We start from the raw sequence: 24,293 nt of genomic DNA on the forward strand, positions 1-24,293 counted from the left end.
CTCTTTCTCCACATCCTCGCCAGCATCTGCTGTCACCTGAATTTTTGATCTTAGCCATTCTGACTGGTGTGAGGTGGAATCTCAGGGTTGTTTTGATTTCCACTGGATTTAATTTTTATAATTCCCCAAGAAGACTGAATAATGTCCCTAAAGATATCAGGGCCTAACTCCAAAAGCCCTGCAAATGTTATCTTACATGACAAAGCATTTGCAGCTGTCTAATGACAAACATATAGAGTTGAGAAATAAAGAATTGGGCTGTCAATCCATCTGTAAGCATCCTTGAAACCATAGACAGAAAGGGATTTGATATAGACAGCAGAGGGTATTATGCACGTCTGTGATACAGACTTGAAAACAGAGACTAAGCAACAGGACCACAAGCCAAGAAACAGCAGCAGCACTCAGTGCCTAGAAGAATCAAGAGTCAGGTTCCCTTTAGAACCTTTTGAAGGCATGCGACCCTCCAGAATTGTGGAAATGCACACCTCCATATCCATTGGATGGTTCATCAAGTTTCTGGTAATCTGCTACAGCATCCTTATGAAATTATCATAATAATCTAATGAGAAATTTATGCTTCTGTTTTCAAGTTAGCCAGCCTGCCCAGGTAGACTGAGCCCTCTTGCCTGATCGAAACAGATGACCTCTCCTGCAGAGGAGTGCGTCCTCCTGCATAAAAAAAGTTTCCAACAACAGGCATTCTCCCTACATAATACCCACTCCTAATCCTATAAACAGGAAAAGTATAAGTCACTCTCTCATCTTCTATAGTTTTTATTATCGATTTTTCTTTTTTACTTTCAAATATGTCCAGTAAATATTTGCTAATCTTTTGAAAACACACAATCATGTTCTGAAAGTAAAGAGAATAAAAATAAAAGTCGGATTTTGAGTTATCCAATTTTAACCTTCCATGGAACTAGTTTACATCATTTGTATTTGGATGTGTTCAAAGTCAAATACAAAATGGGTTAGAAAAAAAAATCAAGCTGACGCTGGGCAGTGGTAGCACACACCTTTAATCCCAGCACTTGGGAGGTAGAGGCAGGTGGATTTCTGAGTTGAAGGCCAGCCTGGTCTACAGCTTGAGTTCCAGGACAGCCAGAGCTATACAGAGAAACCCTGTCTTGAAAAACAAAAAAAAAAACCAAAAAAACAAAAAACAAAAATCAAGCTGTATTTGAATAGCCACCATGAATAAGAAACTAAATAATATAGTGTGGTGGGTATGGTCACTGAGTAGCGCATGCACACATACAAATATTCATACCCCACAGCCAGAAAATAACTTTGTAAAGAAAAGATAAGCAAAAAAATACCTCCGGAAATTTTACAGATCTATAGCACTGAATATTTCAATAATGTGAACAATGAAGTTAAAAAATATATCATCACAATATTAAGAAAAATGCTATCAATGGGCAATCAAAGCTTAAGACTGTATTTAAGAAAGCAAAATGTTTGTCCTATTTATTTAAAGAAATGACCTGCCTCCAGATCGTAAAGACAAAGCCTGTAAAATGTCATGGGGCTGAACTCAGCTATGTTTATTTTTACCTCATATACAAGACTGACAATGAAGTTTTCTCACCATGGAATTTGGCTTTTAAAAAATATAGCACATTAGATATTCTTTATACATTCATAACTGAGCATCTCAATTTAGGTGCACTGTTGCATGCCATCCCCCAGTCAATTTCATCCCACTAAGGACTACAGGTCCAGAGATCTACATAACCCTGGCATGGACCACTGATGATCAGCTAATCACAGTTTGCAGCATTTGTTTTCTGTTAGTGAGATAGCTCACTAAATACAGGCGTGGATAGGCATTCCATTCAACAAAAAGACACGAGATGCTGAGGTATAGTCCTCCTGAAAGAAAGACAGGTCATGTGTACAGAAAGAGAAGCATTCAGAACACCAGTGTGAAAGCCCAGGCACCGCCGCATCCATGCTACCAAGACCTAACAATGCAAAGAGACAAACGGCTCCAATGGCACCCAGTGAATTTGTCTCACAACTGTCCTCTTTCATCTACTAAAGCCAAACCAATTTTAGCCAACTAAGTAATCCATCTAAGTACCTCCAGATTTTTAAGTACAAAAAAAGAACCCATTAATTCTCTAAAACATAACTTTTGATACTGTGCTCAAATCCCAGAATGAACTCCGACCTTTGAGTCGCCATTCCAGAAACAGCCATAAGTGCTGCTCATTCATACAGATCCTTCTCTATTATTTTAAAGACCTTGTTTCCTGGTTTTTGTTTTTGTTTTGTTTTTTAACTTCATAAAAATCAGCTTAAATACTCTGTTAAAATGTTACTGAAAGTTGTTACAGTTGGAGCCGGGTTTGGATTATGAAATGATCCATACTGACTCAGGAGTTGAACAATTGATCTTCCAGTTGGTGGGGTTATTCTGGGAGACTTTGGAAGTAAGTGTTAGAAAGTGTCACAAAGATGGAGGAAACAAGTCACTGGGAACAGGAGGGTTATCTTGCCCCTGGTCCCTTTTTGTGTCCCTTCTCCATGTGCTCCTGCAGCCATGACAGCCAGTTCACTACAGCACAGAAACATGGGAGAAATGACCATGAATGGAACCGTCCAGAGCCATGAGCCAAAATAAAGACTTCCTGTGTTAAGTGGGCGGGCATTTGGTCAGAGACACACAAAAGCAATCAACACATGCTGAAAAAAATAATTTCACTCCCAAATGATATATTGCCAACCTTTAAAAATACCTAACCAATAACTGGTTAAGCCTATTTTTTAAAAAAACAAAAAACAAAAAACCTTTCTGAAGTTATCTTTCAGATATCAGAAAGTGAATTGTAATCCCCAAACATCATTCATAGGTAAGTTTTTAAAAAAAAAAAACAAAAACAAAAACAAAAACAAAAACCCTGCAGGCATGCCTCCTTAAATTACTTCAAAACAGCCAGTAAGAGAATGAAAGGGGAAGAAAAGCTCCAAAGGGTTTTAAATGTTTACAACAAAAATAAGAACTTCCTGTTGTTTTACATTTTATTTTTGTTTCTAACTTATCTGCAGGATCTTGCAGTTAGGAAAAAAAAATGTTACCAAGTAGTTCTGTTTTCCGTTTAATTTTCGAGAACTTTTTCTTTAAGAGGAAAAGAGGAAAAGTGTCTTCTGAAACTGTTGATTTAAGTTCAAAGTCTTTTAAGAAACTTCAATCCGCCAAGAATGGAAGAGCTCACCTGTGACCTTCTGCCTGGATTTGTTCCCTGAATCCACTAAAAGCGATGCATTTGGGCTCAAATAGAAGCTGAGCCCCTGTTCTTCTCATCACTTGATAAGAGAAGAAACAAAGTGCCTTTTACCTCTAATGCACCCAGGAAACAGTCTTCCTACACCATTGTTGCAAGAAAACCTCAGGCCACAAAAGTCCCTCGTACTTCCCAGAGCTGGGTTGAAACCACCTGTATTTTGTCAATCTTACTTCCAGATCAAAATGAACAGTCTCTGACCAAGCAAAACAAAACCCGAATCAGAGAAGCAAATAATAAACTGGGCCGCAATTTCTAAAGGACTTCTTAACCCAAGGGTGCTACTTAAGACCACCAAGAAACCCCAGAAAATCCCCAGTCATATTAACTCCCTAAGGAAAATCAGAGAAAAATTGAGGCACTTTATCTTGAAGGTTCACAGGCCTTTAAATTCATGTTTCAACAAACCAAAATAATTTATACATTAATTCAGACCCACAACGGCAACTTATACCCGCAGAAAGACTCATTTTTCTTTCAAAGCTTGTATGCATGCAATCTCCAGTGGACTGGAAAAGTATATGGAACAGTTACTAACAGGCAACCTCGGGAGGTAGGAGGAGGGAGGACCTTCCAGAATGTAACAGAGACCTGGAAGGTGAGAGACGCTCAGAACTCAAAGGGAGGGACCTCAGATGAAATGCCCTACAAGAGGAGAGAGGGAACTTGTAGAGCCCCACCTCCAGGGTTGACATCCCACAGTAAAAATTCTGACCCATAATTGTTCTTGTCTGAAAGAACTGCAGGGATGAAAATGGAGAGGAGCCTGAGGAAAAGAAGGTCCAGCAACAGGCCGAAAGTGAGATTCAGCTCAAGGGGTGGCCCCAGGCCCTGACACTATTACTGAGGCTATAGAGCACTCACAAAAAGGGACCTAGCATGTCTGCCCTCCAACAGCTAAAAGAGTCAGATGCAGATATCTGCACCCAACCAATGGACAGAAGCCGCTGACCCCTGTGGTTGAATTAGGGAAAAGCAGAAAGAAGCTGAGGAAGAGGGCAATCTTGTAGAAGGACCAGCAGTCTCAACTAACCTGCATCCCCGAGATTTCTTAGACACTGAACCACCAACCAGGGTGCATACACCAGCTGATATGAGGCCCCAACACATATACAGCAGAGGAATGCTGGGCCTGGTCCCAGACAGAGAAGATGCACCTAACCCTCAAGAGACTGAAGGCCCCAGGGAGTGGAGAGGTCTGGTGGGGTGGGGGTTTGGGAGGGTGGGGCCATCCTCATGGAGACAGGGGGTAAGGAGGAGGTATGGGATGGGCACCAGTCAGAGGGTGGACTGGGAGGGGAATAAAATCAGGAGTGTAAAAATAAAAAGATTAAATAAAATTAAAACAAAACAAAACAAAAACAAAAACCTATAAAGACTAAAGTCCACACCCAGATGGATAAACTTGGTACACAATTGGGAGAGGGCTATGAGACTACCATAATACCTGAAGTGGGAGATAGCAGGAATTCAGACAGCTCTGAGAACCTGTCAAGGAACCCACATGTAGTTTTATTCACATGTTATCCCTACTTTTTTCCAGTAAAATATTTTCACATTTGGGGACAGACTATATATTCCAGCAAGACACCACTTTTGAGAGCACAGGAGATCATGATGCTATGTCCAGAACATGTCCGGACATTAACACGTCCAGACATTAACATGTCTGGGCTTTAACTGAGGTTCTGGGCGGAGAACTCTGCAAACTGCTAACTTATAAACAGCACAGACAGCGGCAACTGCATATCGGCTCCAGCCAACTGGGGCAATGCTGAGACTCTTTTGTTTGAAACAAAAGGGGAAAAAAAATGTCTGGTCGTAGCTTCAGAGCAGGTAGCAGCAAGCCACCTGCACTGCACAACTCCTCCTGGCTTTGAGAGATGGTGTGGACATGACTGCACATTGTAAAAATGGTTTCATTAAAAGCCTCTGGCCATTCATTCTGCTTATTAAAGCCACTCCACAGTAGTATCCACAATGGAAATCTCAGGCGCTGTAGCAACGATACTAAAACACAATTAATCCTTTTTTTTTTTTTTTCTGAAGACCATGTAGGTATGAGCTCAAGGTATGGTATTAATTGCCGCTGCCTTCGACCACAGCTTCAATTAGGCATCCAAATGGGAGCAAGCAAACATGGATCCCATTAAGTTCCAGAGGAGTTGAAACTGATGCCACACCCAACACACACACACACACACACACACACACACACACACACACACACACACACACATTCACTTGCTCCACTGTGACAGCAGAGAGCTCCATCTGGGGAACTATAGTGACATCCAGTGGCTGGAAAGGAAAGTACAGAGCTGGGACTATTGCAGTGTGTTGATACAGTGACATTTTAAACTTCATATCAGTAAAACTGCATTATCAGAACCCGATCATACTACACTCCACCACTGGGCAATACAAAGACATCAGCCTGAATGAGGTCAGGTAATTGATCTCAATGATTTAGCCAATTAAAATTTTCAGGAGTATATATTTTGGGCACAGGATATTTGAGGCTCTGGGCTTTGGGGTGGGAGAAGCCACCCCAGCAACACACCATGCTTCTCTTTGTTCTTGCTGTGGCTCTTTTTTCCCCAGGGTGAATTTCTGTTCCTCCTGAGCAAAGCTCTTTCTCCCTGCATGTGGTGGGTCTCTCTGAAGCTGTTACCTGCCAAGAGCAGAAATCGTGGCAGCACCCAGTCTCAGCCCAGCCAATCAGCAGCTGCAGAGACAGAGACTCATCCCCCCTCTGCCTCACAATGGTGCCTCAGACAATGTTAAATGATAAAGGGTTGGAGAACCAAGTTGTAGGCCACCCTAAGACCAGATAAAAACCTAAAACCCTGTAGACTCAGTGGTCCCCAGCTCTGTCTTTTAATCCTTTAACTGACAGAAAAAGAACCCACTAGTGAGCTGGCACCAGAATGAAGCATTGATACTGGGTTCAAAGTTTCAAGGCACACACACACAAAAGCTGTCTATGAATAGCAGCTGAAGTGTTCAGGAGAGGCAACCAGGGGAGGGGGAGATTTCCTGATTTACAAGTGAAAGGTGAGGCCTACAAACCCCACAAACCATATTTCAGTGAGCTAAAATAGTTTATTCAACCGAATACAAGTAATAACCGCATTAAGACAGCACACAAACTCAAATGTGCAGGAAGACACCTGTAATCCCAGGCCTGGGGATGCTGATGGAGGATGATGGCAAATTTGGGACTAGCCTGAGTTACATAGTGAAAATGATGGAGTGAGTAGGCAGAGAAAATATTTAGCGTCTTAAAATGCTAGTAGAAGTCATCTCAATGTTGTGAAACTATTTATATTTAATTTGGAATTTCTGATTCCCAATTATGTACAGGGAGCTGCTTATTCTTGTATTTAGAAATATTTTTCATGATGAGGAATACCTGCTCTTGGTATAGAACTTGCCTAGTGGGCACCAGGTCCTGGTTTCTGACATAGAGCCATAGCCTTTCTTTCGTGTGTTAATGCATGTGTGTGTGTGTGTGTGTGTGTGTGTGATATGACAGCTACTACCTCCTTCTTTTATAGCCTATTCTGGGAACAAACACAAACTCATTGCACCAACCACAGTTAGATGCAGGGACTACTGATAAGGGTCTCCAGTGCAAACATGACCAAGATACACTTGCTGATCTGATGCTGAGGAAGACCACAGACCACATCCCCAAGGACTATTTCAGCCTCCTCATCTATTATTAAATCATTTAGTGCTCTAGTAAAATTAGTGCTTGCAGCTATTTCTTTTGGATATGTAACCCAGGTTATAATAAAGGTGAAAGATAATACAATGAAGGTCTTCCTCATCGCATCTGACCTGACACGTGACTTATGAATCCAGGAGGTGATATTCAGGTATTTTGACTTTATTTCAGTAATATCTAGAAAATGCACGAAGTCATGAAGAAGCACATTCATATCAATGCCTAAAAGTTTAAACTTAGTGTGGAGCTCATAATTATTTCAAAGGCTCTATTTTAAGATTCTGCATTTAAAAAATGCATTTCTTTCCTTAGTATAAATACTTGGCCGGTTCTCTGTGAGCATGGTGCCCTTGTTTACAGAAAAGAGTTTCATTTCTGAATTTTGAAGATTTTTCTCGGGCATAAATTATATTGACTATAATGAAACATGTTTTCAAAGTATCCTAAGATGAAAGAAAAAAAAAGATAAAAGTATAAAATACAGCATTTATATAGTATGTTAATTAAGTGATGAATAGGTAATGGAATTATTTGGAATATGGCAAGTATCCACTGGGAATTAGCCTTCTTGTAGATTAGTTATCAGAAGTAGAAGTTAAGCTCTCATCATAAGGGGCTATGGAGAAAGCCAATGTTTAGTGGAGGCAACTCAGGCCCACCTCCAGAATTCTGGCAACAATACAGGTGTCTGTCCCCAGGGGTCTTCAGGACACTCTGTCTGTGCCAGTGTGCTGTATAGCAATTTCTTCCAAACTGAAATGTCCCCTCCTGCAAAGAGGCTCTGGAGGCTCAGGAAATAAACAACTCACAAGTCTGGGGACGTTCCCGAAACCTTCAAGACTCACAACTCACCCCTACCCCATGTGTTGCCCCAAGGTCCAGAAAGCAGTGAGAAACTAAGGGGAGTCTGATTGGCTAGGATGACAGGAAGATACTGACTGGCTTAGCTGCCAGGACCAGACACTATGATCTGTCAAGTTCCTTGCAAGTCATAGAGAGAGTGTCAGGCTTTGCAGCTTCTTCATTATGCATCTGGCCACACTTCTGCTCCTGTAAGTAACCCTGACCCATACTTCAGTAAGTAAGCACAACTCTTTTGACCTCCCAGTGTAACTTTGGTGGAACTTATACTTTGTCTATGACCGGCTCATTTTCTGGGATAAGGAGAAATTTGTGAACGTCTATGCAGGAAAAGTCACACAACAGCATATATGTGTAAGCACAATAAGCAAAATGCACACTGATCAAGGAGAGAGTATGAATCTGTCCTCTTAAAAAAAAAAAAAAAAACAAAGATGACCTCTTATAGTACCTAAAGCTGGCAGAACAATCTATACCAGCAAGTTTCAAGGATCTGCTGTCTGGACCTAGCTAGTAACGGGGTTATTACATCTGGATTTCTAAGTGGGTGTTTGGATCAAACTCAGATCTTCATGTTATTACCCCAAGCATGTTACTAACTAAGCCACCTCCCCAACCCCAGAGTCTTCTTAAATCCAGTCACCCAAATCTCTGTTGTTTTTATCATTTTTCTCAATTTCATCTCATGAGGAAAAAGCAGAGCTCTCTTCAGAACTGGGCCTGGCTTTGGAATGCTTCATTGGCTTATAAACCCCAGAACAAATGAAGTAAAGGTAAAATTTTATGCTTCGGTAGTTATGTCAGAAAGTGAAAACTGTCCTGAGCAGTATAAAATTTCTCTACAGTTCTCTAAATTAAACATTGGAAGTAACCTGGATGTCAACAGTAAGCTATGAGAAACCATTTTGATGACATTTTAGTAACAGCTCTAGGATAAAAAGAGAAGCAATTGGTGGCACCTTGAGCACCTCCCCCAAAAGACTACCATGAGACTTTGCACGCAGACACAGGGACCCAGAGGGTCTGCGGCATTGCAGGTATGATTAAGTCAGAAATCTGAAATGATGGCCCTGCTGTAGGTGATATAGGAAACCCTAAACATTGCTGGGCCAAAAGCAGGAGACTCAACATAGACAGATGAGAACTAGGGTATCTGAGCAAGAACGATAATCAGAGTGATGGACCTTCAAGCCTAGGAATACTGGAAGCCTAGGAGAAGCTGGAAAGAAGCCGAGAGTGGAAAGGTGAGTGTGCTATCCCAGAGCCTCCAAGGGAAGAACATAAACCCTGATTTCACCCAAAAGTAGTGCTTTCATATGTCGGGAAGTGTGAAACCGTAAACAGCATTGTTTAAGCAACCAACTTTGTCATGGCAACCATATGAAACTAACACAAAACTGGATGAATGAAATAGCTCATCACAACTTACTCCTTCCTTTCTCATCTACTTAAAGACACAAAAGCATTCCTTCCCGCCTTAGTATCCACAAGAAGAAGAAAGAAGAAAATAAAATTGTTGCCAAACCCTATTCCCACTCTAGAGGCCAATAAATTGTTAATATTTAATTAAAAAAAGAATTGCATCCCATTAAATATTTGAAAAAGATTACTATTTTTAAGTCTTGGATGTAAAAATGCTATTTATTTCTCAAAGGAAAAAATTAGAGCATATATTCCCAACCAACTCACAAGAAGATGAAACAAAATCTTTTTCTACTGACTTCTTGAAAGCCTTTCTTGTTTTTATGAGATTTGCCTATGCAACTTAACTCCATGATATGGTTCCATGGATGTATCTCCGTCATGATTTAAGATAGTCTTTTATTAGTACCATCATGATTTAAATAGAGATGACAATTTCACAGCATTTCTACCTTTGTTTCTATTTTGTGCCTTCTTTGTCCACAAACTAATGGCCCTAAAATAGGATTGGACTCCTCAGCATAATCTGTCTGCTTTTCTGCAGGGGAAGAAAGTCTTTTCCATGAGGGAGGTTGTGTAGCCATTAGGAAAACCACTAGATAGAGATCCTGTGTCCTTACCTAAACCTGTGTGAGACAGGTGCTCAAAAAGGGTCCAGCTGTTGTCGTCCACATAGTGGTTCTTCAGGATCAACAGCTGGCAAACATCGCGGGCTGTGATGTCACTGGGCACCTCTAATGCTCTGCTGGTTTCATCCTCACTGTAAACTTTAATCACCTGTGTTTGTGAGAAACAAGAGAACAAGCTAAGATATTTGCACTTATTGTCTTGGTTACCCTTTTTATGACAAAACAACTGTCAAAAGCAACTTAAAGAATGATGGGTTTCTTTTTGGTCCATAATCCCAAGAGATTTGTACTACCCTGGTGGAATGTCATAGCAACAGGAGCTGGAAGTAGCTAGACCCACTGTACCCACGTTCGGGAAACAGAGAAACAGAGGGAAAGAGGGAGGGAAGGAGGGAGAGAGGGAGGGAGGGAGGGAGGGAGATCTTAGTACCTCAATTCAGAGCTCCCACAGCCTTTAGAATAGTGCCACCCACTTTCACATGGATCTTACCACACCTTAACACAACTTTAACAATTCTTCCAACATATAAAGACTTTTGTTCCCAAAGTAATTCTAAACATCCTTAAAAAAAAAAAAAAACAAACAAACAAAAAAAAAAACAGCCTTTCAAATGCTGAGATTACAGACAAAGTTACTACACTCAACCCAGGATTCCTCTCCTTTTAAAGGATTAATAATATTTCATTATGAGCATGTGTGTGTGTGTGTGTGTGTGTGTGTGTGTGTGTGTGTGTGTGTACATTAACACCACAGCTTCTTTTTGACTTCTGTTCCCATCAGGAGGACACAGGCAGTTTCCATATCATTGGCTCATTCCAGTGTGAATGAAACTACAAATCTCTATACGAGACAGTGATTTCAGTTCCTTTGAGTATCTGTCCACTGGGTCATGTGGCAGCTCTGTGTTTAATTTCCTTAGAAACAGTGCCATTTTTCATAATGCTTATTAATATGCCCTTCTTCCCGCATCAGAATAGAGGCCTTTCTCACTTTGTCTATATCAGGTCCAGAGTGACAGCTTCTGGTTTCTGGGAGACAGCACCTAACAGAGTTTTTGATTTCTATACACATCTATCAGATGGTCATGTGTCTTTAGAGACTTTGTGCAGTTCATTTCTTACTCTGATTCCTTTCTTCTATTGAGTTGCAGAAAATAAATAGTAGTCAGGTGGCGGCGGCACACTACTTTATTCCCAGCACTCAGGAGACAGAGGCAGGTTGATCTTTGAGTTCAAAGCCAGCATGGTCTACAGAGTGGGTTTTAGGATATCCAGGGTTACACAGAGAAACCCTGTTTTGAAAAAAAGAAAAACAGTGATGAAAGAAAAAAGAAAGAGAGAGGGGGAGACGAGGGGGAGGAGAGAAGAGAAAGAAAGGCCATATCAGGTATATGGCTTTCAAATATTTTCTATTTTATAGGTAGAGTTTTTATTAGCTACTACATTCAAATGTCCTTCTTATAAGTCATCAAATGTGTTGACTGGGCATAAATTCCCTGTACAATTCCTTGTGCATTTCATTTTCTTACATGCTGACTGACTGCTGTGCATCCACACTTTCCTTGGGTACCAAAGTCTCTTTATTCAACAACTACTATCCTTTCTGTATCATCTAAACTAAGTTCTGTTCAATCACTACTCTTTCCTTTCTTTACCTTTCTGGTCTATTAAAGCTATGAGCCTCTTATCAATGTTCTACATTTTCCTTTCCATATTTAGATTTTGTTAATAATCCAAGAGATTTGGGTTATTCTACATTAAAATATGACCATGAGACCCGGAATACAGTCAGGCTATCTGGAAAGATATTCCTAATTCAGGTACGGAGGCTCAGGCAAGGGCTAACTAGGTATTTGCATGGCCTTCATCCCTTTTCTCTCTTCCCATTGGTGGGGCCATGGAATTGAGTTTTAGTCAGCAGAACACAAGCCTGTGGAACAGTGAGTCTCTTGATCTGTCCCATAAAATTCTACCACATGCCCTGATTGTCTGTCACCACCCTCCCTCGGAATGAAAACAACTACACAGGCTTTGAGGAGAGGAAGGCCATGGGCAGAAGGAGTCCTTGTCCCTAAATGGCCTCAAGGACAATACCCCACTAGGAGTATCCATGTGAACAAGAAGCAAAGGCCCACTCTGTGAACACTCTGTGAATCAGAAGTGAGATATTAGAACACACAATGTCCAACTTCAGTAACATAATATTCCCCAAGCTGTGCTCTGTATTAGAATTCCCAGGATCAACTATTATCTGTATTAAGTTAATAAGATAAGCATGTACATGAAAATGGAGCAATAGCATAGATGGGGAAACATACCAAGAGAAAAGCAGAGAATGCCGTACAGAAAATTTCCTATCATAGGAATATTAGCAACCACACATGGCAGTAATCCAAACAAATGCAGTAGAGAACAATATGCCAGTTCTGTCCTATCGTTTTTTTTTTTAAGTACACTTTATTATATCACAATGAGGTAAGCTCTCTCTCCCAGTAGAAAAGTGACATAAGAAGAAAAAGTATTCTGTGTATTAATGGGTGAATATTTATTGAAAGGATTAAAAGGTTCATTCCTTTGACCCAACAATATCATGTCAAAGCAAAAATTGTCAATTTTTTTTTTGCTAACATTAGAAAATGGCTTTTAGAAATTGATGTGGCCAACAAAGCATTATTCATAATTCTAATGGCATGTGTTTGACAATAAAACTATAATATCTCCACAGAATAAACTGCTTTGTGGGACTTAAAACATTATCTGAAAAATTGTATAAGAATATTTACAGCCAGGCATAGTAGCCCATGGCTGTAATCCCAGGACTAAAGTGGTATAGACAAAATGATCCAGAATGCAAGGCCAGCTTTAGATACAAAGTATGTTTGAGGCCGGTCTGAGCTAAGAGAGACAGAGAGACAGAAAGAGAAAGACAGAGACAGAGGGACAGAAACAGAGAGACAAAGAGACAGATGGAGATATAGATGGAGAGACAGAGACCGAGCAAGTCAGAGACAGAGAAAGACAGGCAGGCAGGCAGGCAGGTAGACAGCAGACAGAGAGCAATTAAAATATTTGTAGGACACAATGCAAGCTTCCTTCACCTTGGATCCGGAACTTTTACCCTCTTCTTGGGGCTATGTCACTTCTTTTTGAAGCACTCTCTCACCCATCCCCAGCTATCTTTTCAATATGACAACTCCCCCTCTCCAGCTCAGTGATGTTGGGCTAGAGTCCTGGCACTGGCTTTAATGGAACCCTAGGACCTTGCAAGCCAGGCATTTTGAAATCAACAATGATAAAAGTAGTTATTCAGAGGCCAGTGTTTGTAAGAACTCATTCAACAATCATTGTGTGGGATCTCTTTTCTTCAGAGCTATGGACGAGGAGAAGCAGACCAGAGCTGGTAGTGATCACAAAGACACCAGCCTTGGGTAGATGCAACCCATATGAAGGAAGCACATGGCAGTATGCCGAATACGTGTGCCCAACACAACTCATATGTTGTAACTCTAATCTCAGGCTGATGGGATGATCTGTGCTATGGACTTGGGGGAGGGAGTGATCAGACAAGGGTTGTGGCTCTCCAGGATGCAATTAAGGTTTGATGGACTGGGTCACTATGATCCTAGGAAAAGCATAACATGTCCCTGAAAGCCATCTTTCCGGTCACATGTAAAGCTCCACCTGGAACTTGCATCTGTGTTCTACCCACAAAACAACAACCAAAAAAAAAAAAAAAAACCACTGTATTTTTGAAAATCCTTAGTTATGTTCCACCTGAATTTCAAGGAACTCCTTTTCAGTAGAATATTTTGGATGTTCAAATGTTCAAGGTTTTGTGGTGTGTCTTTCCCACCTGTTCTAGCAAGCATCCTCCCTGTCTGGGAAATATTTCTATTTATTCACTATTTACACTTGTACTCCAGCAACCTAGCTTAAGTCATCTTGGCTTAATCAAACCCTGCTGAGCAGATCCATCCACTGCAAAGCCTGTGAGCATTCTGCACACTAAATATTCAACTTATTTTCCTGGCATTCAATTTGAAACTGTTTTCCACCGTGCTAAATATAATTACTCAAAAATATCTCTGTTCAGGAAAGGTGCATGTCCAAACCCAGACACTATTGCATACTCCAGCAAGATTTTGCTGAAGGGACCCTGGTATAGCTGTCTCGTATGAGGCTGTGCCAGTGCCTGGCAAATACAGAAGTGGATGCTCACGGTCATCTATAAGATGGAATACAGGGCCCCCAATGGAGAAGCTAGAGAAAGCACCCAAGGAGCTGAAGGGGTCTGCAACCTGATAGGTGGAACAACAATATGAACTAACCAGTACCCCCCAGAGCTCGTGTCTCTAGCTGCATATGTATCAGAAGATGGCCTAGTCGGCCATCATTGGAAAGAGAGGCCCATTGGTCTTGCAAACTTTATATGCCTCAGTACAAGGGAACGCCAGGGCCAAGAAGTGAGAGTGGGTGGGTAGGGGAGCGGGGTGGGGGGAGGGTATAGGGAACTTTCGGGATAGCATTTGAAATGTATATAAAGAAAATATCTAATAATAAAAAATGAATAAATAAATAAAAGGAAAGGAAAGGTGCATGTACAGACAACTTTCCACTAGGGAAAGAAATTCCAAGTACGAACTGATTCAATATGGCAGTCTCGAGATACAAAGCCACTGGTGTCTGAAAGCACACGCTCAAAGCCAGTCAGGATTGTCGCTGAACTTTCCTTCTTATCATCTAGTTTTTAGCAGCTCCCCATATAGTGATTTTTGTGGCATCTCACTGGGCCATGTTATCTAAATAGGCTGTTGTTCATAAGGGCATGCCTCTTACATGTGGATCTGGAGGAGGCCAGGGCTGGCTCTCTAAGGATGCTTCCGTTGCTCCCCATGTGGCCGTGCTTACAGCGGACTGGATCAAACTCTAGAGGGTGTTCCTGCCCACATCCAGTACCGTATAACCCCTGGCTGAGCATCAGTGAACCTGATTCGGTGGAGCAAAAACCCAGGAAGGGTGACTGAAGGATGGGCGAGCAGGAAAGGCCCCCTCAACCTCCTGACTACCCCATGTGTTTTCTTACAGCAAACTCTCATCACCTGTGTCAGAGAAGCCTGCTTCTCATTTTCCAACCCCATGTTTTATTTCAAAGAAACTAAGAAAATGTAAAAGTTAGAGACACTCGGGAGCTATGCTAGATTGTAAATGGGAGGAAAGTACAGAGAGGGCAAAGCACTAAGAAGAGAAATTTTTAACCACTCATGCCATTGCTCCGTGCAACCTGCATTGTTACAGATTTTCAAGATTGGAACATGTAAGTTAAGAGCCTCATTATTTTATTACATGTTACCAATTATAATCTATCACTAGCACATAAGTGCCAGAAAATTAAATTTAGAAGCAATGTCAACAGAAATTTTCCTGGAACAAGGCTTTAAAGCCAGTTGAAATTCATGGAATAAGTGTTATTGATTTTAATAAAGAAAAAATACTTTGGTTTTTAACTCCATTTCAAAGGCAGATTTTGTAAAAACAAAAAAAATTAATGCTGGTGTTTTTCAAATATATACTTTTGTGTATATGTATTTCTGTGCATATATGTATATGTGTGGTATGTGTGGACACATGTATATATAGGTGGTATGTATGTGTATATACATGTGTACGTGTAAGGTGTGTGTATGTAAAGTGTGTGTTGTGTGAGCTATGTGTAGTATGTGTTTGTGTGTGTATGTGTGTGTACATATACAGGGTGTATATTGGTATATGTGTATGTGTGTCTGTGTTTGCAGAGTGTGTGTGTGTGTGTGTGTGTGTGTGTGNGAGAGAGAGAGAGAGAGAGAGAGAGAGAGAGAGAGAGAGAGAGAGAGGAGATTTCACCTAGGTTAGCTTTCCTCGACAGCACATCCCAGAGGTCTCTGGAACCCACTTGTTTATAGAAACTTTTTTATGTCACTAGTGCAGAAAGGCTGTTGAGAACACTGTTCTATGTCTACTTATCTCCTTTAAATTCATGACGACAGAAACAATAAAGTAAGCTTCAACTCTCAAGTGGCATTAGGTCTCTTGCAGAAAGCATTAGTACACCTTCCTAGCTAAGAAAAAGAAATCAGTTCCTCACAGAAGACATGGGGCTGATGGGTGCACACCTCAAGCTTGGACTGTTAAGGATCGTGGGAAAACAAACAGCATGCTGTTCTTTAGAACATAATATTAGTATCCTGTTTCCGCTGCAGTCTGAAAGATAAAAAGGGCTGGGCATTTGTATGATCATGCAACTTAATAAAGGGATATAATACATTTCTAGTTAAGTCCCCTGAATTCCCAGCTTGCTTTATAGTGTGAAGGAAATAGGATGAGAAGACTAATATCATTTGCAATTGTACACCAAATGAAATTCTGCTTGGATCCAAATAGGAACAGACTTTGCTTCCCAATGGAAAAGACAGTTGAGTAACAAGAGACACACAGCTCTGCTGGGATATGTTTACAGCATCTCCCTAGCATAAACAGACTGCCCCCAAAGGATGCTACGGTATATACAATGGCTATGATGAGAAACCCTTCCATGTGGATGGATGATTGACAGACTGAGCAAACTGAGCCATCTCTGCCTTAGGAGCAGTTTACAACTTCAAATCTGTTTTAACAGCACCCACTTGAAGCGTGAAAATCACTGGTCACGGTAGTGTAGTCCTCACAGCCTCGCATGTCAGTGAGTGTATCCATTTACGGGGATATACCAGAATGTCTTTAGACTTCTGATCCAGCAACACCAGTTCTCCCATACAAAGTGAGCAGCAGAAAGAGATTTCAAAATCCACCTATTTTTTTTTCTTTTTAAATAAAAGACACAACAATAGAGAGGAAAGAAGAAAAAAAAAAAGGTTGACTTCGGAAAAACATTTGAGGGCCTTACAACCTCTAGACTTAGAGACAAAATACTTCAAATATAAGCTGAAGGTTGTGTCTAAAAGAACCAAAATAAAGAGAGAAAGAGAGAGGTTGAGAGTGAGGGCAATACACACTGCCTTGCTCTCAGAACACTCTGGATTTCTGTGAAATCACCTGGAATTTGATTCGCAGAGAAGTTTATTATATGGAGAGGCCCAGGAAGACAGAGCAGACACTAAGCAAGGTCTTCTCTCCCTCTCCCTCTCCCTCCCTCTCCCTCTCCCTCTCCCTCTTCCTCTCCCCACCATAGCTGACCACAGCAATGGGATGCCAAGAGGATCCCCAGTTCCTTCCAAGCTGGATGCACTCAAGAGCATTGGGGATGCATCAGGAGTGTCCAATGAGTATTTGCCAAGGGCTTTCCAAACTGCCATCCTGATGGGAAACTGATAAATGCTCCACAGTCTTGCCCTCACTGTCCTCAGCTTCTTCAGAAAATAAGAGAACACAGCTTGTCACAGTGGGGAAGTGTATGAGATCAATCATTAAAACAAAAAACAAATAGAGTGGAGAGAGAGAGAGAAAGAAAAAAAAAGGGCAAACAGAGGAATGATGACTGGAGCATGACTGGACTGCATTGCTCCTGGGCTAGAGTGTCTAGGAAAAAAAATCTGAGCTCAATTAATATTAACTAGTACTGCATTTAAAATAATGTGATAAACATATTTTAAGTGGATCTTCCTGCAATTTTAATTATAAAAGTGTTTAAGTTTCGTTCTTTAATCCTATGTATCCATTATTTCTATCACTAACATATAATTACTAGAAGATTAAAGTTAAGAAAGAAAGTCCACAGAAGAGTTCCCTGAAATAGGACCCAAAGTGGAGCTCATTTTGTTTCTATAACTCTTCCAAAGTTATGAGCAACTAAAGAAAGATTATAAAACATTTTCTGATGCTTCAAGATTTCTTGCTGTTTTTTTTTTCTTTAAACAGAGAGCAAATGTACTTAAATCATATGAATATTTTTATAGCAAGGTCAGAGCAGCCTTGGATCTTCACATTCTTCTAAATAAGGAATGCTGTGGCCAGAGATAAGAGGAGACAGTGTAGGGATTTTGAATTAAACAAGCCTGTGTGTTTGCTTAAGGGGATGGAAATAATGCGTTCATTAGTTCTTATTCCATATCTCTGCTTTTCAAACAATGAATCTCCAAAACAACTCTGCTCCAGCAGCCCTCAGTAACTCCAGCGAAACTGCGGCTGCCTGTGCCCTTCCTGAACTTTTTCTAGGTGTGAAATACTGAGAGCAAAGGAGGACATAGCTTAGAGACACCACATAACAAAGTCTTACTAAATTTGAAAGAAATATTCAACAATCCTTATGCCTGAGCAGAAACTATGCATTTTTAATTAGTTACAGTCGTTCAAAACATGCAAATGTCACTAATATTGACTCTCGGGAACGGACATAACAAAGACCATTCCTTATCCCTAGTCTGCTTTTCAGCTTCATTCCACACAACCTGCTCCTTCCTCCCTGATCTCACCACTCCTACCCCCACCCCCACCCACCCTCAGTTTCTTACAAGTGCCTAGCTCCTTCCAGAACACAGCATGCTTTGACATAGTGCACTTACTACTGGTACTATCTGAACTGTCTCCCTGAAACCTACTTTTCTTCCCTAAAGTCTCAGATACACCATTATTTCTCGGAGGGAAATTTCAATGACTTTTCCAGTTTAAGGCCAGAATGTCTATTCCATGCGTGGTATACCTGTGCTGTCAAACCCACAAAGCCATTGCTACACAGAACACCACACAACATCAGCTGCTTCCTATCTTCTCTCCAGAAGCCCACAGAACACGGGGCTCACAATGGACAAATGAAATAGTTATTCTATGGTGAATAGACTCATTGTCTGTAACCCCAAGTGAGACATTACGGATTCCACAACAACACTATTGAGCCCTCAAGTTTGAAACCACACATGCAGACCAAAGAGAAAATAGTAGCAAGTTTTCATAGAAAGTCTCAGCTGAACAAAACCAAATCTGGGACTTAAAGTGGCCTGTTGTCATATTTGACATTGTGTAAAATGTTGAAACACAGAGGGAGGGGGAACCTGGGTAAAGCAAATAGTATGAGAAAAGGTATTGAGGAAGAAAAAAGCAAATAATAATAACAATGACGACAGCAACAACAACAATAAGACTGGGTTTGCTGTAGCAGAACTAGTGACACTTCACAGTTGCCAGCAGGCCAAGGAGAAGGGTTGTCTCACCCGGACATGCTGAGCACCGGGTTCCCTTCAGACCACTAAAATGGAGAACGAAATCTGCCACACCCCAATTACAAAGCACCTCTCAAAATTATCTGAGAATACAGTAATAAGGTTTAAAATAGAAGTTTTGCAAGGCTCTCCTCAATAGGGGCAAGAGAATTGACTGCTCAACAGCTGATGGTGACAGAACCATCATGGAAAGAGGAGCTAGCTACTAACAGCAGATCTGCCCCAGACCTTTTCTCACATTTGGAAGATTGGGGTTTTAAGTAGTCAGGTCCCTCAAGCTCCTACTAACCCAAGGTCTTCAGGTTCATCCCTAATGTTATTTATTTTTAAGACTACAGGATGGAGGGTTGCCACACCTTCTGTGTAGGAGCCTTGGCTTAGCAGTCGCTTGCTTGGTGCTCTGCTTCGGTTTGACAGTTATAAAGAGTGCCTGGGCTAATATCCCCTTATCACTGAGTGCATACCATGTATGTTCTTTTGTGACTGGGTTACCTCACTCAAGATGATATTTTCTAGTTCCATCCATTTGCCAAAGCTCCAAATACCCAAGATATAATTCACAGATCACATGAAGCTCAAGAAGAAAGAAGACCTTCGGTCCTTCTTAGAAGGGGAACAAAATACAGGAGCAAATGTGGAGATAAAGTGTAGAGCAGAGACTGAAGGAAAGGTCATCCAGAGACTGTCCCACCTGGGAACTCATCCCATATACAGTTACCAAACCCAGACGCTATTGTGGATGCCAAGAAGTGCATGCTGAAAGGAGCCTGATATGACTGTCTGCTGAGAGGCCTTGCCAGAGCCTTACAAATACAGAAGCAGATGCTCAGAGTCAACCATTGGACTGAGCGGTGGGTCCCCAGTAGAGGAGTTAGAGAAAGGACTGAAGGAGTTGAAGGGGTTTGCAACCCCATAGGAAAAACAACAATATCAACCAACCAGACCCCCCCCCAGAGCTCCCAGGGACTATGCCTTCAACCAAGGAGTATACACGGCTCCAGCTGCATATGTGAAGATGGCCTTGTCATGCATCAATGGGAGGAGAGGTCCTTGGTCCTATCAAGGCTTAATAGATTCTCCAGTGTAGGGGAATTGACGGTAGGAGTGGGTGGTGGGTGGAGGAACACCCTCATAGAAGCAGGGGGAGGGAGGATGGAATAGAGGGTTTCCAGGATGGGGGGAAACTGGGAAAGGGGATAACATTTGAAATGTAAATAAAGAAAATATCCAATTAAAAAAAGTGCCTGGTCAAAGCAAGCAAATCAAGACTCGAAAACCTGAGTAGCCAGGAGTCTAGTTCTGCATACTAGGTCCAGAATGCAATAGGAAAAGATTTAGGATGTTTCAAATAAGTTTGCATTCCTGGACAAAAGTAGCCCCTTGTAGTCTCACTAGTGGATATGTCCTAAAGTTGACCTGGAAAGAGATTCCACATTGTCACATATGCAAATCTGGCTCATATATAGACTTCCATCCAAAGTTATGCCCATATACATATGTGCACATGTGTATATGTGGACACACATAGATATAAGCTTCCATCCTAAGCTACCCCCACATACTTATGTGCACACGCACATATGTGCACAAGTGCACACACACACACATTTCTGTGCATTTGAATCCAATGTACATTATACAGAGTCAAGTCAAAAATCCCTTGCTAACTTCCCAATGACGTCATCCAAGACATGTCTCTGAATAATCAGTGTTTTAAGATACATGTAATCATGTAGGGTTAACTCCTCTTTGCATGATACAAACCTTCTCAGATGCTAACAAACACTTAACCACACTTAAGGCAGAAAACCACTGGTTAAGCTTAGGTTGGTCACAATGTTATCCTGATGTCTCCTTTCAGTTTTTAAGTAACCATTTATTCTCAGAATAACCACTATACATGTCTAAGTGAAAAAGTTCAAATCAGTTCACACAGTGAGAAAGAAGGACAAAAGGAGAGGGGAGGAGGGGAAAGAGTGTAGAGATGAGGAGACAGACAAGAAGGATGCAGACATGGCACATCCAGCTGCAACACACTGATGGAGACAAACAGCATCCACCCACGCATGCACTGTTAGGAACTATTTGTCTTCATTGATCATTACATTTTTCCCCATAATTTAATGTCTCAGAAACTCAAATGAATTTTACCATTAAAGGTCTGTTGGAGTTTAATGAGTTTAATGAGAGGGGTGTTGAATGACATTATTATGTGATATATAGTGCCAAACAGCCAATGGTATATGCAATGTACAGTCTCCCTGTGATGGTTATGTATTACTCTATAGACTTTAAGTCGCACCTCCAAAAAAATAACTTTCCAAATCCTAACATTCCCATACTGTGACAGTTCTAGAAGACAACCAATTTATATCCAGGCTGTAATTCTGTTTCTTTTAAACGTTCCCATGTATCAGTGTGAAACCCATAGCATGCATATTCCTATTTAAAACACACACACACACACACAATGTTGTCAGAATAATAAGATAATAAAAGTTAGCAGAATTCAGGCTGAACAATTGACAAAGGTCCTAATCTTAAAAGAAGAACGTCAAGGCTAGGGAAGAAGTGACTTGTTCAGACACCTGCTCCCTGGCAGAACCACGGAACTTGTATTGGCTCCACCTAGACACTGTCTGAACTACCCCCTCCCCACTGCTAGTCTAGTGTCCATGCCTCTTTAAGCTGCGACTGCTTCATGACACGTTCTTCTAAAAGATTAGCAAGCTACGCATCACACCAGAATATATAAATGAGATGTATGTCATAAAGCACCTAGCTTTTGAATGCCAAAGAGTTGCTTGCTTTTTCACTGTTTTCTGAATGTTACAAAGCATGCAGCTATAGAAACAGCCAGCAGAGGGAGTCTTTATTCTGAGTTGGTACTAATACAGACCCCAGATAGATTTCTCTGTCTAGGGCAATGGCTCAGCTTGCTGCCAAGGCTGCATCCTTAAATGAAACCTGTGGGGACATACAGTGGGTGCCAAAGAGAGGAAGAAGGAAACTGACTTCCACAAGTTATTCTCTCACCTCCTCAAAGATGTCCACACTACCCCGAACACACATCGATAGTAAATAAATAAATGTAAAACAAAAAAGCAAATATGTATATTGACAGAAACCAAAAGATTGTTAATTGCATGAAGTTCCTTCTTGATATATTTATAATCTTGTATGAAAGTAGATTTTTTAATTCCTGAACAGTTGGACGTTTAAGATTAGTTGCTTCTACATTAACATTGAGAAAATATCCTGTGAACATATATACAGGCATAAATATACATGCGTGTTAGAGAAAGAGAAAATATTTCTCAGATCCTGTGATTTAGAATACTGATATCAAAATTTCTCTTCAAAAATTAATTTGGCTGCTGGAGCTAATTTAACTTTAAAAACTCCTGTCGATATTTTCCAAAGTACAGAGACACAGGACAGATCATGGGGCTTTAATAACTTTCTGAAAATGTTATGATTGCCAACATAATATTTTAATGTCTTTTTTTGGAACTGTCTGAAGGCTGAAGATTTTTAATACTTTACCAGGGTGGAAATCTTTACATTTTCAGAGGGAAGTAGCATCTGAAATTACCAAAAGCCCTACTTCTTTCTTTGCCAACAAGAGATTATTATTTTTAAATTCTGGCTCAGGCGACTGGGGCACTGCCAAGAAAGCCAGCCCTTCAGACAGTCCCGAGCAGGAGTCTGAGACTGGCCATCACTCCAGCTATTTTTAATCAGCCTTGTGTGCCAGGCATGGACCAGGCATTGTGGTTTACAAAATAACGTGAGGCTCGGTGCCTGTTCCCATGGAGTTACAGCCCAGGTGTCTACAGTGCTGAGAATACTGGAATTTGATCTGGGTCAGACTGGTGGGGACCTTCAGGAGAACATCTTCTAAATCTTCAACTTCTCATACTTTAAAATGTATGAAGAGCTAACAGCACTCAGTGTTGTATGTTGCATAGTAATCGTATTGTGAATTTTAAAGGAAAATCATCTACGGTGAGTAGGTCCTAAGATATCCTTATAGCCCCAGTATATTCTCAGGTTAGCTTAGTCACTGACTTAGAAGTAAGGCTGAGGACACGGCAAGGAACGCCAAGTCAGCGGGTAAAAGTAGATTGGCAAAAGAGGTGAGAATTGTTCCACGTGAAGCATACAGGTAAGAGAAGAAAGTAACACAGCTGTTCTGTAGAGCAGGCCATGCAGTCTGTGCCCAGGCTGCACTGTGGAACGGGGCCACACACAGGATGTTCCATAAAGCAGGGTGCACAGTGTCTATCCAGAATGCTGTGCAGAGCAGGGATGTATAGTAAGTGTGCCCAGGCTGTTTTGAGGAGCTTGGCCATGTGGTATGTATTCCTCAGCTGGGGCATGCAGCACGTGAGCTCCCACTGTTCTATGACAGTTTTCTTTCTGAGAAGACAGACCTAGCCTACAACCCTGCACTCTGCCATTTATTAGCAGGAGCTTTGAGGATGGCCTTTCTCCAACCAATCTTCCTCACCCAAAATGGGTTTGACTAGCAGCCTCGTGAGGTTCTTACAAAGATGAAAAAGAGGCTGGACTCAGTGCTAAGCAGATCACAGCTCCTTTGATTTTTTTTTTTCTCCTTTGATTTCTACTGGTCTATGAGGATGGCAGAAAGTCTTCCATCTTGCCAAAAGCCACAAGTTAGAGCTGGATAAAAATAATGAAAAGTCCTGGGACTGTGGCTTTTCACCCTAAGGGATAAAACTCTAAGAAGGATAAAGAAAAACAACACTGTTGAGAAATACTAATAGTAGGTCAGTATCCTGTTGTCACAAAAGCCACACGTACACAAATAATACTAACTTCCATCTGAGTAGCCCTTGTTTGAAGTGCTTGAGTGGAAAGTGTATCAGATTTCCTCCCCACCCCCACCCCCACCCTCTCTCTGGAATATTGCATACACAATGAGCGATCCTAAAGAAAGAATCGCTCTGTAAACACGGAATTCATTTACGTTTCATTTATACACAGAGCCTGTGGGCAATTCTATTCAGTGTCTTTGGTACACATGATCTTTCCTCGTGACATCACTCGGCTTCACAGAAAATCTTTAAATTTAGGAGTATTTCATCTTTCGGTTTTAAATTTAAAATGCCCAGCTTGCATAGACTATGCCTCTGCTATCCGC

General features: G+C 41.1%; 1 protein-coding gene across 3 annotated transcripts in view; it reads right to left on the reverse strand.

Moving 5' to 3' along the window:
* Window positions 1–24,293, reverse strand: part of Grb14 (growth factor receptor bound protein 14) — a 108,803-nt gene that overhangs the window by 31,796 nt on the left and 52,714 nt on the right. For all 3 annotated transcript variants that reach the window (XM_021185074.2, XM_021185092.2, XM_021185083.2), the window contains one exon: window positions 9,930–10,086. In XM_021185074.2, coding sequence (XP_021040733.1) covers window positions 9,930–10,086 — 157 coding nt within the window. The remainder of the gene's footprint in view (window positions 1–9,929; window positions 10,087–24,293) is intronic.

The sequence above is a fragment of the Mus caroli genome, chromosome 2 (assembly GCF_900094665.2).
Source record: "Mus caroli chromosome 2, CAROLI_EIJ_v1.1, whole genome shotgun sequence".
Classification (NCBI taxonomy): Eukaryota; Metazoa; Chordata; class Mammalia; order Rodentia; family Muridae; genus Mus; species Mus caroli.